Source organism: Dermacentor silvarum, chromosome 9 (assembly GCF_013339745.2).
Source record: "Dermacentor silvarum isolate Dsil-2018 chromosome 9, BIME_Dsil_1.4, whole genome shotgun sequence".
In the NCBI taxonomy this organism is placed as follows: Eukaryota; Metazoa; Arthropoda; class Arachnida; order Ixodida; family Ixodidae; genus Dermacentor; species Dermacentor silvarum.
The window spans coordinates 163,494,632-163,508,195 of record NC_051162.1 but is presented as its reverse complement, the minus strand read 5'-3'; the positions used below and the strand labels follow the sequence as shown (position 1 = coordinate 163,508,195).

Below are 13,564 nucleotides of genomic sequence, written 5' to 3'. Positions count from 1 at the left end.
AGCAGGCAGCGTATAAACTCTACATGTGATGCAGCGACCATTCGCGTCGGTTGGGATGGGGCCGTGCCTAGGTTCTGTGTCACTTCCGGTGGGCTGTATTGGTGGCGCTTTTTCAAGATTTCAGTAGAAAAATAAACATGAATTTTCGCGAGATGTTGGTTCTGTAAGCGCTCGCATGTAGCGCGCGAAATTTTGCACCAACTTCTTTCTGCAGATACGCTAGCTCTACAAATGTTTCGGCGCTGTAAAAGAGTACTCATCAGTTCACCTATTAAAGTGCCAAAGGCGAAGAAGTCTGTGATTTTTTCTGGTGAGTAAATATAACCATGCGGATTTTGATCAACCCTAAATAAATTAACATATATGGCATCACTTGCACATGAGAAAGCATAAAGCTGATCTTTGAATGTTGCACGGGAGCGCTGTACTAAGTTTCAAGCACATTGTTGCTTGGCACAATGAAACATACATGTCTATGTTTTAAGGGATGTTTTCTTTACGTGTTGAGACGTTTCAAAGAGCTAAGCATATTAAAGACATTACCAACAATTATTGAATAACAGAACAGACTGCACTTTCGTATGCAGCCGTGTCCGATGTGATATTTTGAATATCAATAGTCGAGACGCCAAAATGATTTTTAAAGCTTAGCGGATCATACATGCAGCAATGAGAAATGATCGCGTAAAGTTGGCTCTGTTTACTGCCCTGCTTAGGTCATCAAAACCAGATGCTTTATTGTGGATAATACCACTAATATGGCGCCTTTTGATAGCAGCAATAACAGAACGGCATGATTGATTATAGTGGAAGCAAAATACGCCAAGGAAATGTCGTCAGTGCCAGTGGAAATAACCCCTGGTTTTGAGCCAATGAAAACTGATATATGGGTCAAGTGGAAGATCACGGCATTTTGAGCGCTTCCATCAGGGGGGTGGGGGGAAGAAGGGGGCGTGGTTTACAAATGAGAATGTATAATGCTTGATGTTAGCAGTGTTTCGTCGAGGATATCCTTGTAAACAATTCGACAATAAGGGGGGCACAGACGTCGATTTCTTTTTGCCAGTATGCACCACATTATGGCTCTTGTTTTGCTATGTGCGACTGCTAAAGGTATGTTTCATATATTTTGTCACCGTATGTATTTTTATATGTATATATTTTGATAACAAAGTAGCAATTCAGATAGGCTGAGGAGATTAGTAGCAAGTGGAACAGTTCTACAATAGCAGTGCAAACACCACATACATGGCTGAATAAGAAGGTTAGTTAATGACGTGATTACGTAAAAGAAAGACCACGTCCGACGATAAAAAAAAAAAAACTCGAGAGATAGAAAGACCAACACAAGAAGCGAGGGCAATGCAGACGAAAAGGGAAATAAATGCAGGAATTGGTCCAACATGTATTAGTTTCAGTTCCTAAATCAGTTAGTAGTACTATTCCGCAAACAATTACTCGGTTAGGGTGACTAAGCTTGATGGTAAAGGATTCTATTCTTTCATAAGAAAGAACGAAAGACATAGCGCATAGACTCGTGTAAGGGCCGCACCTTTTTTCACAATTTTGGCCAGGTGCGGCCCTTACACGGGACTGAACTTGTTGGTCAAAATGGTGCCGGCGCAGCCAGCGACTTGGGCTCCCACTGGATCCCCGGATGTAACATTGCATCAGAGGTCAGTGTGCATCTCTCGCTATCGATCTACTAGCGGCACGCGGAGGTATACGCAGCGTGCGAAAATTCGTCGATGCGCGTCACGGGGCATCGGGGCACCGAACGAGATTGTTTCTCTGTTGCATTTTCCTCTCCAAATTTTGGGCTGCCAAGTTGGGAGTGGAGCCACTACACGAGTCTAAACGGTATTTTGGCAATTTTGTTGTTTCGACAAAGATGTCTAGACATTATTTTGTGAACGCGGTCAGAGCGCTCAAATGTGGAGTAGTCGGTGAATGTCGGTCTGGGTCTGGTGCAGAGAAAGTGCTACAGTAGGCGATGGGGGAAAAAACGATAAGAGAGCTTGCTTCGCGCACAAATCGTGGGACGGAAGTTAAGGCCTTCCTCTCTGAGCAGGCACCCTGTGATGATGAAAGTAGCATGATGCGATGGGCCTCGCCAACATGTATTCAACTTCATTCATGCCGTTCAGCTTATCAAGGAAAAGATACCAAATTAATGATGCGTAATCTAATTGAAGTCGGATTGAAGACGTATACGATGAAAGGCCGATTTCGCTATGTTGAATTAGAGGCACCCTGATATTTATACTACATGCACACATCGGAAAAAGCAGTAAACAGCATCGAAGCCCGCACTACTGGTGTCATTGAAGATAAAGAGGGCCGTTTGCCGAAAAAAAAGAACAAAAAAAAAAAAACGGTGCAGCTTAATTTACGCCAAGCGGGGCGAAGACTGGGCAAACAGCGAAGCTGGTGGCCCTTTCGTAGCTTTAAGTTACTTTCCTTTGCTTAACTTGGTTTGGCTTAACTTGGTTTGGCTTGGCTGGTTCTCAGCTTTGTTTTTGCTTTCTTTTGCTTAACTTGGGTTGGCTTGGCTGGTTCTTAGCCACACTTAGCCGACCCCGAGCATCGGGACGATACTCGGGGTCGGCGTCTAAAGGCCACTTTATAGACCTTTTCACAAACCGACGTTTGAGCAGCGCCATTGGCCGACATGAGCGACGTCTAGCGTCGCCGCCATTTTGGACTGTGCGCCTTGCGAGAGCAGGCCGGCCGCACTTCGGTTGTGTGATCTTCGCCGCGCATTATTTCGATTGTTTTCTTTCGCTTCGCTTGTCTTGTGCCGCTTGACTTGTTACATGTTTCACGTGCTCGCGTGAGCGCTCAGTGTAGTGTGCCATGGCAACAGCAAGCCCAGCCAGTGGATGTGGTGTTTCTTCGTCGGTAGCGGCGGCAGCCGCGTCTGCTTCGTCGAGACCTGGCGTGCTAATCAGCGGTATATTTCATTGTTATTGCTGGGCACATATGACCGTATCGTCTATTGAATCTGATCACCATTACGTTTCGCGATTGAGGGTTGCCTCATTTAGCGAAAGCAGGCGCGTACGTAGCTGTCGGGCAATGCTTATAGAACCAGGCGCCGGCAGCCCGACGACGCGTGTCAGTGGTTGGTAGATATGCGGTGGTTACTCCATACGCTTCCGACGCAACTGAAGAGCTCAATTATGCAAAATTTATTGGATCTGGTGCGGTGCAGGGTGCTTATAACCAAATGTCAAAGCATAAAGCGTGGCGACCGACGCGCGGCAGTGATCACAGATGCCAGCGCGACTGATACATAACTGAACAAGTAACTCAGCGCAATAAAAAAGGCAGACACAAGAAATGGAGAAACAAGGACAAGCGCTTGTCCTTGTTTCTCCCTTTCTTGTGTCCGTCTTTTTTATTGCGCTGAGTTACTTGTTCAGTTATGCAGAATCAACTAGCCCAACAATCAACTATTCTAGAATACGACTGATACAGCCCAGGTGCTAGATTTTTATTTTTAGTATTTATTTATTTATACATACTGTCAATCCCAATAGGGATTATAATAGGACTTGTTATAAAGATATATTTGTTTACATATATTTTACGTTTGTTTACCTGGGATGGCTTTTCTTTCGAATGTCTGAATTTGGAACAAGCTTCGCTCACGGTGAACCTTAACGTAGATCGTGCGCGAAGTTTGTATTGAAGATATCGCGTACGGCAAGAATTGTTCGTGTGCGCTATCTCTGAAGCGAAATAAGCCATTAATATTGCAGCGTTAGGGCCATCTCTGCTCTTTCTCTTGTTTCCCTTACACCGTCTCACTGTGCTATGTTCATAATAAAGTAATGTCGAGTCTTAACAATTGTCGAATAAATACATATGCATATGACTGTAAACCACTACTGACCGTGAGTGAAAAGCGCTTAGTGGTCAGCGAAGCAGTCTCTGCACGCACGTAAGTATTTCACTTGATCGACTGTGCGAATTTTTTTTTCGTTACTGTTATTCTTGCAAGCATGATGCTATTGTCCGCGTACCCATGTGAATACTGTTTTTTTTTTACGTTCTTACTTGCGCGGGCTCATTTAGCGCATTTCTACGCCACGCACAGTTAGCGCATTATGGTTCCCGAACTCTAACACTGGCGCTAGGCCGCACTGATGAGGTTGACACGTTCGTTTTTGCATTCTCTTGCTGCCCAAGCACATAGACAACGCTCAAAGATGGGTGAGCTCGATGCAGCACCACACTGTTGAAGTTAATTACCTTTATCGGCAGGGCCGCGTAGGGTGCGTGTGAACGCAGAGACAATGTTTTGGTGGACACAGGGTCTGCATACATCTTCCATTGGACACGATTTTTCCAGATCGTTGCGAAGTGTATTTACCGACTAGTTCTCTCGCAGAGTACTCCAATTTGTCTTATACCGGTGTCACACGGCCACTTTTGATAGCGATCGAGACTCGGAATGTTCGACCGCGATTGGCTCCCTTCCGCAGATTGAGCAAAGAATCCAATGGTGACCAAGAAATTCGACCCATATCGGGCTCGATCACGATCAAAAGTACGCCGTGTGACCCCCCGTATTAGGCACTGGAATGAAGTCGTGTTTGAAAGAATAACAAATGTAGCCTCTGCATATTGCATCGAAGAGCTGACAATTCTCGCAACCTGTTGGGAAATGTGCCGAAAAGAGTTTACCAAAATGCGTCATTTTACTGATTTGTGCATTGGTTCACATTAGACTGAAATGCCAAGTCCTCAGGTGAAGCAGGAAACCGGCGAAGCGTGAACATACCACATCGCGGCAGTGGTCTCGCGGAGTGCTGTGTTGTGGACACACTTAGTCCCTAAAATCGTTATTTTCCGCTGGTTGTTTGTGCACCCATGAACTGCACAGTGCTGGCCTGTAGCCTTTTGATGAGTATATATGCCATTATTTACGAGCGTAAGTCATTCGTGACAAAAATAAACGGAAACATCGAAGGAAAGCTACCACTCCGCAATGCAAGCGCAAGGCAAGCTCACAGTCCAGACCGAACAGGCAACACTGACACATACTCTCCACGCCAGACCGTCGGGAGCGCCCTCGTGAAAACGTCTATAGACGTTTTCGCGAGGGCGCTTGTGACGGTCTGGCGTGGAGAGTATGTGTCAGTGTTGCCTGTTTGGTCTGGACTGTGAGCTTGCCTTGCGCTTGCATTGCGGAGTGGTAGCTTTCCTTCGATGTTTCCGTTTATTTTTGTCACGAATGACTTACGCTCGTAAATAATGGCATATATACTCATCAAAAGGCGACAGGCCAGCACTGTGCAGTTTATGGGTGCACAAACAACCAGCGGAAAAATAACGATGTCGGGGACTAAGTGTGTCCACAACACAGCACTCCGCGAGACCACTGCCGATGTGATATGTACACGTTTCGCCGGTTTCCTGCATCACCTGAGGACTTGGTATTTCAGTCTGATGTGAACCAATGCACACATCAGTAAAATAACGCATTTTGGTAAACCTTTTTCGGCACATTTCCCAATAGGTTGCGAGAATTGTCAGCTGTTCGATGCAATATTTTCTCGTGTGTAGTGGCAGAGGCTACATTTGTTATTCTTTCAAACACGACTTCATTCCAGTGCCTAATACGGGGGTCACGCGGCGCACCTTTGATCGGGATCAAGCCCGGTATGGGTCGAATTTCTTGGTCGCGATTGGCTTCTTTGCTCAATCTGCGGAAGGGAGCCAATCGCGGTCGAACATTCGAATCCAGATCGGTCTCGATCGCTATCAAAGGTGGCTGTGTGACAGCGGTATAAGGCAAGTTGGAGCACTCTGCGAGAGAACTAGTCGGTAAATACACTTTGCAACCATCTGGAAAAATCGTGTCCTATGGAAGATGTATGCAGACCCTGTGTCCATCAAAACATTGTCTCTGCGTTGACAAGCACCTTGCGCGGCCCTGCCCATAAAGGTAATTAAGTTCAACAGTGCGGTGCTGCATCAAGCTCACCCATCTTTGAGCGTTGTCTATGTGCTTTGGCAGCAAGAGAATGCAAAAACGAACGTGTCAACCTCATCAGAGCGGCCTAGCGCCAGTGCTAGAGTTCGGGAACCGTAATGAGCTAACTGTGCGTGGCGTAGATACGCGCTAAATGAGCCCGCGCAAGTAAGAACGTAAAAAACGGTATTCGCATGGGTACACGGACAATAGCATCATGCTTGCAAGAATAACAGTAACGAAAAAAAATTTATTCGTGCAGTCGATCAAGTGAAATACTTACGTGCGTGCAGTGACCGCTTCGCTGACCACAAAGCGCTTTTCACTCACGGTCAGTAGTGGTTTACAGTCATATGCATATGTATTTATTCGACAATTGTTAAGACTCGACATTACTTTATTATGAACATAGCGCAGTGAGACGGTGTAAGGGAAACAAGATAAAGAGCAGAGATGGCCCTAACACTGCAATATTATTGGCTTATTTCGCTTCAGAGATAGCGCGCACAAACAATTCTTGCCGCACGCGAACGCAATATCTTCAATAGAAACTGCGCGCACGATCTACGTTAAGGTTCACCATGGAGGAATTTTTACCTCCATGAGGTTACCCGTGAGCGAAGCTTGTTCCAAATTCAGACATTCGAAAGAAAAGCTATTCCAGGTAAACAAAGGTAAAAAAAATAGGTAAACAAATATATATTTATAACAAGTCCTGTAATAATCCCTATGGGGATTGACAGTATGTGTAAATAAAGAAATACTAAAAATAAAAATCTAGCACCTGGGCTGTATCCGTTGCGCTGGCATCTGTGATCACTGTCGCGCGTCGGCTCGCTGCAGGTACCGCACTGCTCTATCGCCACGCTTTTGCTTTGACATTTGGATATAATCACCCTGCACCACACCAGATACAATAAAATTTGCATGATTGAGCTGTTCAGTTGCGTCGGAAGCATATGGAGTAACCACCGCGTATCTACCAACCACTGACACGCGTCGTTGAGCCGCCGGCGCCTGGTTCTAAGCATTGCCCGACAGCTACGTACGCGCCTGCTCTCGCTAAATGAGGCAGCCCTCAACCGCGAAACGTAATGGCGATCAGATTCAATCGACGATACGGTCACATGTGCCCAGCAATAACAATGAAATATACCGCTGATTATCACGCCAGGCCTCAACGAAGCAGACGCGGCTGCCGCCGCTACCGACGACGAAACACCACATCCACTGGCTGGGCTTGCTGTTGCCATGGCACACTACACTGAGCGCTCACACGAGCACGTGAAACATGTAACAAGTCAAGCGGCACAAGACAAGCTAAGCGGAAGAAAACAATTGAAATAATGAGCGGCGAAGATCACACACCCGAAGTGCGGCCGGCCTGCTCTCGGAAGGCTCACAGTCCAAAATAGCGGCATAACATGTTCTGACGCTAGACGTCGCCCGTGTCGGCCAATGGCGCTGCTCAAACGTCGGTTTGTGAAAAGGTCTATAGACGGTTTTCAGCACCGGCGCACGGGCGCGGCCATGTTTGATCACGTGATTGCGCCGGCATGACTGGCCTTGGGTTGAAGGCCAGCGAAGGAGCCGTACTGCTGTAGTCGTGGGCGACGGTGCGGCAAGCGGCGTTGTTTCGGGTCCACCGATGGACAGCGGCTGGATCGACGACACAAAGCTTTGTCCCATGGTTCAACGATCATGTAAGTGAACCATTGTTTGTCATTTTAACGTTGTCTGTGCTCGCGCCGGAGCGCTGTGGCGCTCGATCATCGTGCATGCGCGTCGCTCGTTCGCGCCGAGCGATTCGAGCTCATGGAGGCTTCTTGTGCGGCGTTCACGTCAGTTCTCTAGTTCTTTTTCTTTTTGTGGTTAGTGTGGTGTAATTAAGCTACGATCTGAGCTGTTTGAAGTGGTTGCCCAGCCTCTCGCGCTTTGCTTGACGGCCTCGAATGTGTATGCTTGAGCGCCGAGTGAAAAATCCGTGTCCGCTTGTGTGTTGACATCTCGCTCGCTGGTATTTTAGCTTCCCACATACGTTGAGGCAAGCGTTTTTCTCGATACTGGTGCACTGATCTCTGCAGAATTCACCTGTGCGGCGGGCACGCAATAGTTTCGCGTAGTTGACTTCACAGCGGCAGATTGTGATTGTTGGATCCACTAACTGAATGCCCCCGAACGGGTGTTGTTTCATAGTAAAACCCGTGTCACACGGGCACGTTCGATCGCAATTGAGCCTCGATCCGAATCCAGTCGGTCGTGATCCGCAAATCGTAATCGAAGTGTCCGATTTCGATCGGAGACCGACGTAAGCAGCTTCTAGCTCAGTGTGACAGAAAACGAGGTACAACGAGAAAGAAAGAGATCTGAAGAAATAACCCTCTAAAAAGGCCGTTTTATTTTTTATGTACGTATAATTTTGAAAATCTGTGTGCTGCGTCGACGCCATGCACGTAGTTCTGAGCGTTTGAACATTCCAAACTCTTCATAGGAGAGCAACACCAGCTTAGTAATCAAATATGTATGAATTATTGAAACTCCAGAACTATAAATTATAAATCCAAACGATCAGTTTAATATTAGACTGTATCTATCGTGTTATTTTAGTTATTTCAAACATCTGCAGATGTCTTGAGGAGTAAATAAAAAATCAGCTTTCTTTCATTGCCTTTTTTTTTCATTCCCGCACTACATGCAAATGTTTCTCCCCTATTTCAGTTGTCTACGACTACATGGTCAAGGCAATCGACCAAGATGGGAAGCCTGCACTGGACTACAGGGGGTTTGCAGAGGGCATCAACCTTTTTGACAGTGGCAATGTTGGGAAAGCTTTGTGTCAATCCAAGGATGGCATCTCAAGCGTAAAGCTGTGTTCCAAGCTGCTGTGTTGGGTAGGGATAGTCCTTGGTTGGACGCCCATCAACAAAGTGAATAGAACATGCCTGAAAGAAAAGGGTGATTCATGTAATATTTATAATGGTTTGCTTTTATTTGAACGTAAGAATAAATGAGTCCACATAAATAAAAAGCACGCACATGGGTAACGCATGCAGTCCTTATTGCAAACTGCCACCAATGTGACAAAAAAGGCAATAGCAATATGCTGCCAATGTCTTTTCCATAATCACAAATAATGTCATAATTTCATAGTGTCAAATAATGCCACAATTTCGTGATGTCAAAAGAGGCTATGAAAATTAAAGTAAATAATATATATATTCAGCATGCGCTTTGGGGGAAACCTGAAAGACACAAGGCAGAAGGAAACAGCTGATTTGTAGTTACCACTACTTTAATGCGCAGCTAATCAAATAATGTCAAACTGGCAAGTTTGAAATTATTTACTTTTATTTTCATGGTTTCTCTTGACATTTACGATAAACGATACAATAAACACGCAACCAACGCTTCTAGCGTTGTTTAAAACAATAATTTTGTGCTACAGCGTCAACACAGCTAGCTTTCGCGCACCTGTGGCCACAAACAACGCCAGGTCTACGTTCTGATCACACCGTTCATCCGAAACAGCAGCGAAACCAACATATGTAAAATCAGACGCGCAGGCAGGAATTCGTCAAGCTTAACGATTTAAAAATGCTATTCAGATAGCACTTTTCCAATCTTTTTTGCAGGAGTTCTCACCGCGACAACTAGTACGCCTTAATTGGCACCGATCCCGGCGCATATACGCACGTGGCGTGTAATTTCGCTTAAGGATAAACATCACTGATAGCAGGTGACTATTCCAATACGATATCGCTAATGCTTGTGTTCTGCCACGGAAACATCGCACGGTGACCTTAATGTACAGCAAGCGCAAGATGGGAAGTTGATACACTATTCCGCACGCCGAGCGCGTTCGCTTATTCGGTACTATGATCTGCCACTTACTCTTGCCGATGTGCCTTAATTGAAGTTCTTTCTCTGTAGGTTCGCTATCCAGCATTGTCGGGTGAGCTTGTTTTTCTCTCCTTGAGGAAATCGGCGCATGGAAAACGGCCTTCGGGCACGGGCAGTCTTGATGCAGCTGTGGCGCGTGTATTTCACACACCGACGTGTTCCACAGCTTAATGTCGCCATCACAGTTTTTGCATCCGACCACAGCACACGTTTTCCCTCTTAAACTCCACATGGAGCAGAATATTGTTCGACGTTTGACAAACTGCGCTTGTTAAATGCCGCTGGCTACGCTTTCGCGACTGAGCAATGGTAGTTTCGTTTGCGCGCCCAAGGCCAGAGATGTCCAACACGCGCGGCGCTCCGGTGGCGCCATCTGATTTCAGTTGCACGAAGCGGCTGCTGCAAATCGTCTATTGACCCTTTTACCGGCGCTCCTGTGGGCGCTGCCATTTTTGATCACGTGGTGACGCGTCCATTGCTTGCTCAGCTGCCGCCGTTGCCTCCGCGTTTACAATGCAATCGCCGCTTGTGATGCATCCGCCGGGGGGCGCTCGCACTGTTTATACGTCGAGCCGCGCGCCTGATACGAATTGGTCCGCGGTTTCTCCCGCTTGCTGTTGGAAATTCTCGTGCGAAGTATGTTTCGTGCGGTGCCGACAAGTGCTCAGGGATGAGCCGCCGTCACAGTCATGTTTGTGCCTGTCTGCACGACTAGTTACAAATCGTGCAAAAAGAAGTTGTCGCTCTTCGGGGTATCGTAAGACGAGGAGACGTACCGAAAGTGGCAGCGCAACATACCTCGGGTGGACAAGCCACTCGAACGAAATGCCGCTTTGTGCGAACTGCATTTCGATCCGCAGTTTGTGTCGCGTCACTTTCAACACATCATCAGTGGTGAGCTGGTGCGCCTGGAAAGGAGCAGGCCATTGCTACAGCCGGATGCGATACTGACGATCTTTCCAAACGTCCCCAAGTACATCTCCAAGCCAGTGCCTAAGAAAAGGAATCCGAAAGAAAGGTTGGACCCACAGTTTGCACCTCCAAAAAAAAAAAAATCGCGAATCGACGTGGCCTCACCCGATACATCGGATGAAGACCCACGCTTGCCGCCAACTCTGGATTACCAAAATGTGATCGTGACGTCCAATCAGTGGGGTAAGCACGTTTTTTTTTTCTGAAACTTCCCTTTTTGTCGCTTATAGCGTCTGCCTACTGGGGCCAATTATGAGCTTGCTTCACGCCCAAAAGCTTGTGCTGTTTCGTTGCGGGGACAGCATGCTCGTAGAGCAAGTGTTTGTACGTGGTGTCGATCTCGAGCTCTCACTTGATGAGCACTGCGATCCTCCATCCTCCTAGAGGCTGTTGACAGCATGCAGCTCTGTTCTGGCGCTGCGCGGTCGGTGGAGTTCCTCTTGCGCGCAGCTCCACATGACAAGCTGGTGCTGAAAGCCTTACCCCACGAAGTGCAAGGGGCTTGTAAGTGGCCCTGAGAAGTGCTGCATCGCCTCCAAGTACCCCAGAAGGCTACTGCTCAACCAGAGGTGTCGAGCTAGGCAGCCAAAGCGTAAGGAAGATTACGCCAGGAAGCTAAAGGCAAGGACCCAAGCTACGGTGCGCCGCCTAAGAGCCAAAGCGAAAAGCTTGGACGAGGCTCTCACGCAACAAAAACAGGCAAATCACGCGATTGAAGAAAGTGCACTGAAGAAGAATATCGAGAAGCTCCCACCCAAACAGAAGGCAGTAATCATGCAGTGCTTTGAAGCTGCAAAAGTTATCAATAATTGCACCATATTTCGCTTATAACACTACCAGTTTTCAAGAAATCTTGCAAACGTGAAAATATTGAGCGAGCCAAGGCACTTTATGTAACATAATCATCGGTGCATGCCAATTAAGGGCAGTTACATATATTTAAGTGAAATCCGATTGCATCTTTCTTTAACGAACAACTCGGACTAAATTCATCTTTGCAAGCAAGAACAGTTGTTTTCGTTCAAGCGTGCGTTTATAGACATGAATTGGGCACAGTGCACGAGCGAACACCCACTTGCATTTCCGACAGCTGATCGCATAGTAGCAGGGCAGAGGCAGTAGTGGTTTCGTATTCGGGTGCATTCGCTGAGGCAACGTATGGCGCGCCGCCGATAGCGCCATCTCGTTCCTCTAGAGCAAACTGCTCCGCGAAAAGGGTCAATAGGCTGACGTAGCGTTGACGCGCGAGCGCGCTCGGCATGGGGACGCCACGCCAGCCGAAAGCGCAGCACTCAATAGTCCGGTGCGAGGCGTGGCCGACGTATCCCTGTAAACCGACCCCTTTGTAATCCAACGTGTGCGCCGCGCCGCCTAGACGCATGCGCATTTTATACGAAACTAGGAGTTTCAGGATGATACGAAACTGCGAACTCGCTGCACGTGCCACCACCAGTTTCCACCAGCCCATCCTGCTCGACGAGACGCAGATGCGGTCCATTCTGGGTGACGAGGCCGGCGCGAAATGCAGCATGTCGCATCTCGACATGACGCCGGCTGATGCTGGGGCACGCCGACGAACACCGGATACGTCGGTCGCGCCTCGCGCTTTGGCGAGGGTAACCTGGGAGAGGTTGGTAACCTCGCCTGGGGATGACGTCACTGCGCGTTGCCTAGCAAACGCGTCGCACCAGCTGTGCGAGGTGTTGCTAGGCACCACGTAGTGACGTCATCGCCAGGCGCAGTTTTGTGTTCGCACAACGCGGCCTAACCAAGAGCTTAAACAGCTCCGCTGTTAAAATCTGAAGATGTTCAATTTTATAAAAGTTGCCAGGTATTAGTGTACATATGGATAATAATGCGCTTCTTTAACATAAGTAGACGGCATGGTCCGAAATCTGAGCGAGAGAGAGCCTTCTCTCCAGTATCATCCGAAAATCGACAGAAAAGCACTGGGGCAATCCGGATAATCGACACAGACGGCTGCAGAGATTGGACCCTACCATGAAATTTAGGCTACCACCGAAAATTCAACGCAGCTGTGCCAGTCTTCTGCACAGACTAAGGCTGGGGGTAACGTTTACGTGCGGATACGTGCACCTCATGCGGCGCACCGAGACTCCAGCCTCTGAGTTGTGGAATGTGAATGAGACTATAGGTGCTTTGTGACTGCCCTAAGTATGTCAAAAGTCCCCTAAGCGTCAAAAGTTGAGCAATGGCATTATGCGTCTCGACAGCCCACCGTTGTCGCAGGATGTTATTTTAGGCCCTTGGCCAGATGCTCAATCGAGTTCTAAGGCCATCCAGGCGTTACTGGACTTTTTAAAAAGTACAGGCCTGGACTGTAGGCTTTGAGCATACCAAATTGATTTCCATATGTTTTACATCCTCCTTCGCTCATCATGGCCACCTATCATCACTCATCATGCACCTCTTTTTTCCCTCTTACTTTCCCTCTTTATTTTCCTCTTCCCCTTCCCCCAACGCCGTGTAGCTGGCTAGAGGAATATATCTCAGGCCGACCTCTCTGCATTTCGTATCATTAAACTTCCCTCTCTCGCTCTTGAAAGGGAGCTGATTGGAAATCGAAAAGGAAATCGCGAGTGCTTGAGGTCGCATTTCTGAAAAATATAAGGAGCCTAATATTTTCCAAAAACTCAAAGGGTCTATGTAAAGTCATCCTCATCTACCTATCTATGCCCACTGCAAAAC

At 47.4% G+C, this 13,564-nt stretch overlaps 1 protein-coding gene across 2 annotated transcripts in view; it reads left to right on the top strand.

Moving 5' to 3' along the window:
* The first annotated feature begins 983 nt into the window (after positions 1-983).
* Positions 984-13,564, top strand: part of LOC119464617 (venom metalloproteinase antarease-like TfasMP_A) — a 38,994-nt gene continuing 26,413 nt past the window's right edge. For both annotated transcript variants that reach the window (XM_037725649.2, XM_049656131.1), the window contains exon 1: positions 984-1,113. In XM_037725649.2, coding sequence (XP_037581577.1) covers positions 1,068-1,113 — 46 coding nt within the window. In that variant the 5' untranslated portion in view covers positions 984-1,067. The remainder of the gene's footprint in view (positions 1,114-13,564) is intronic.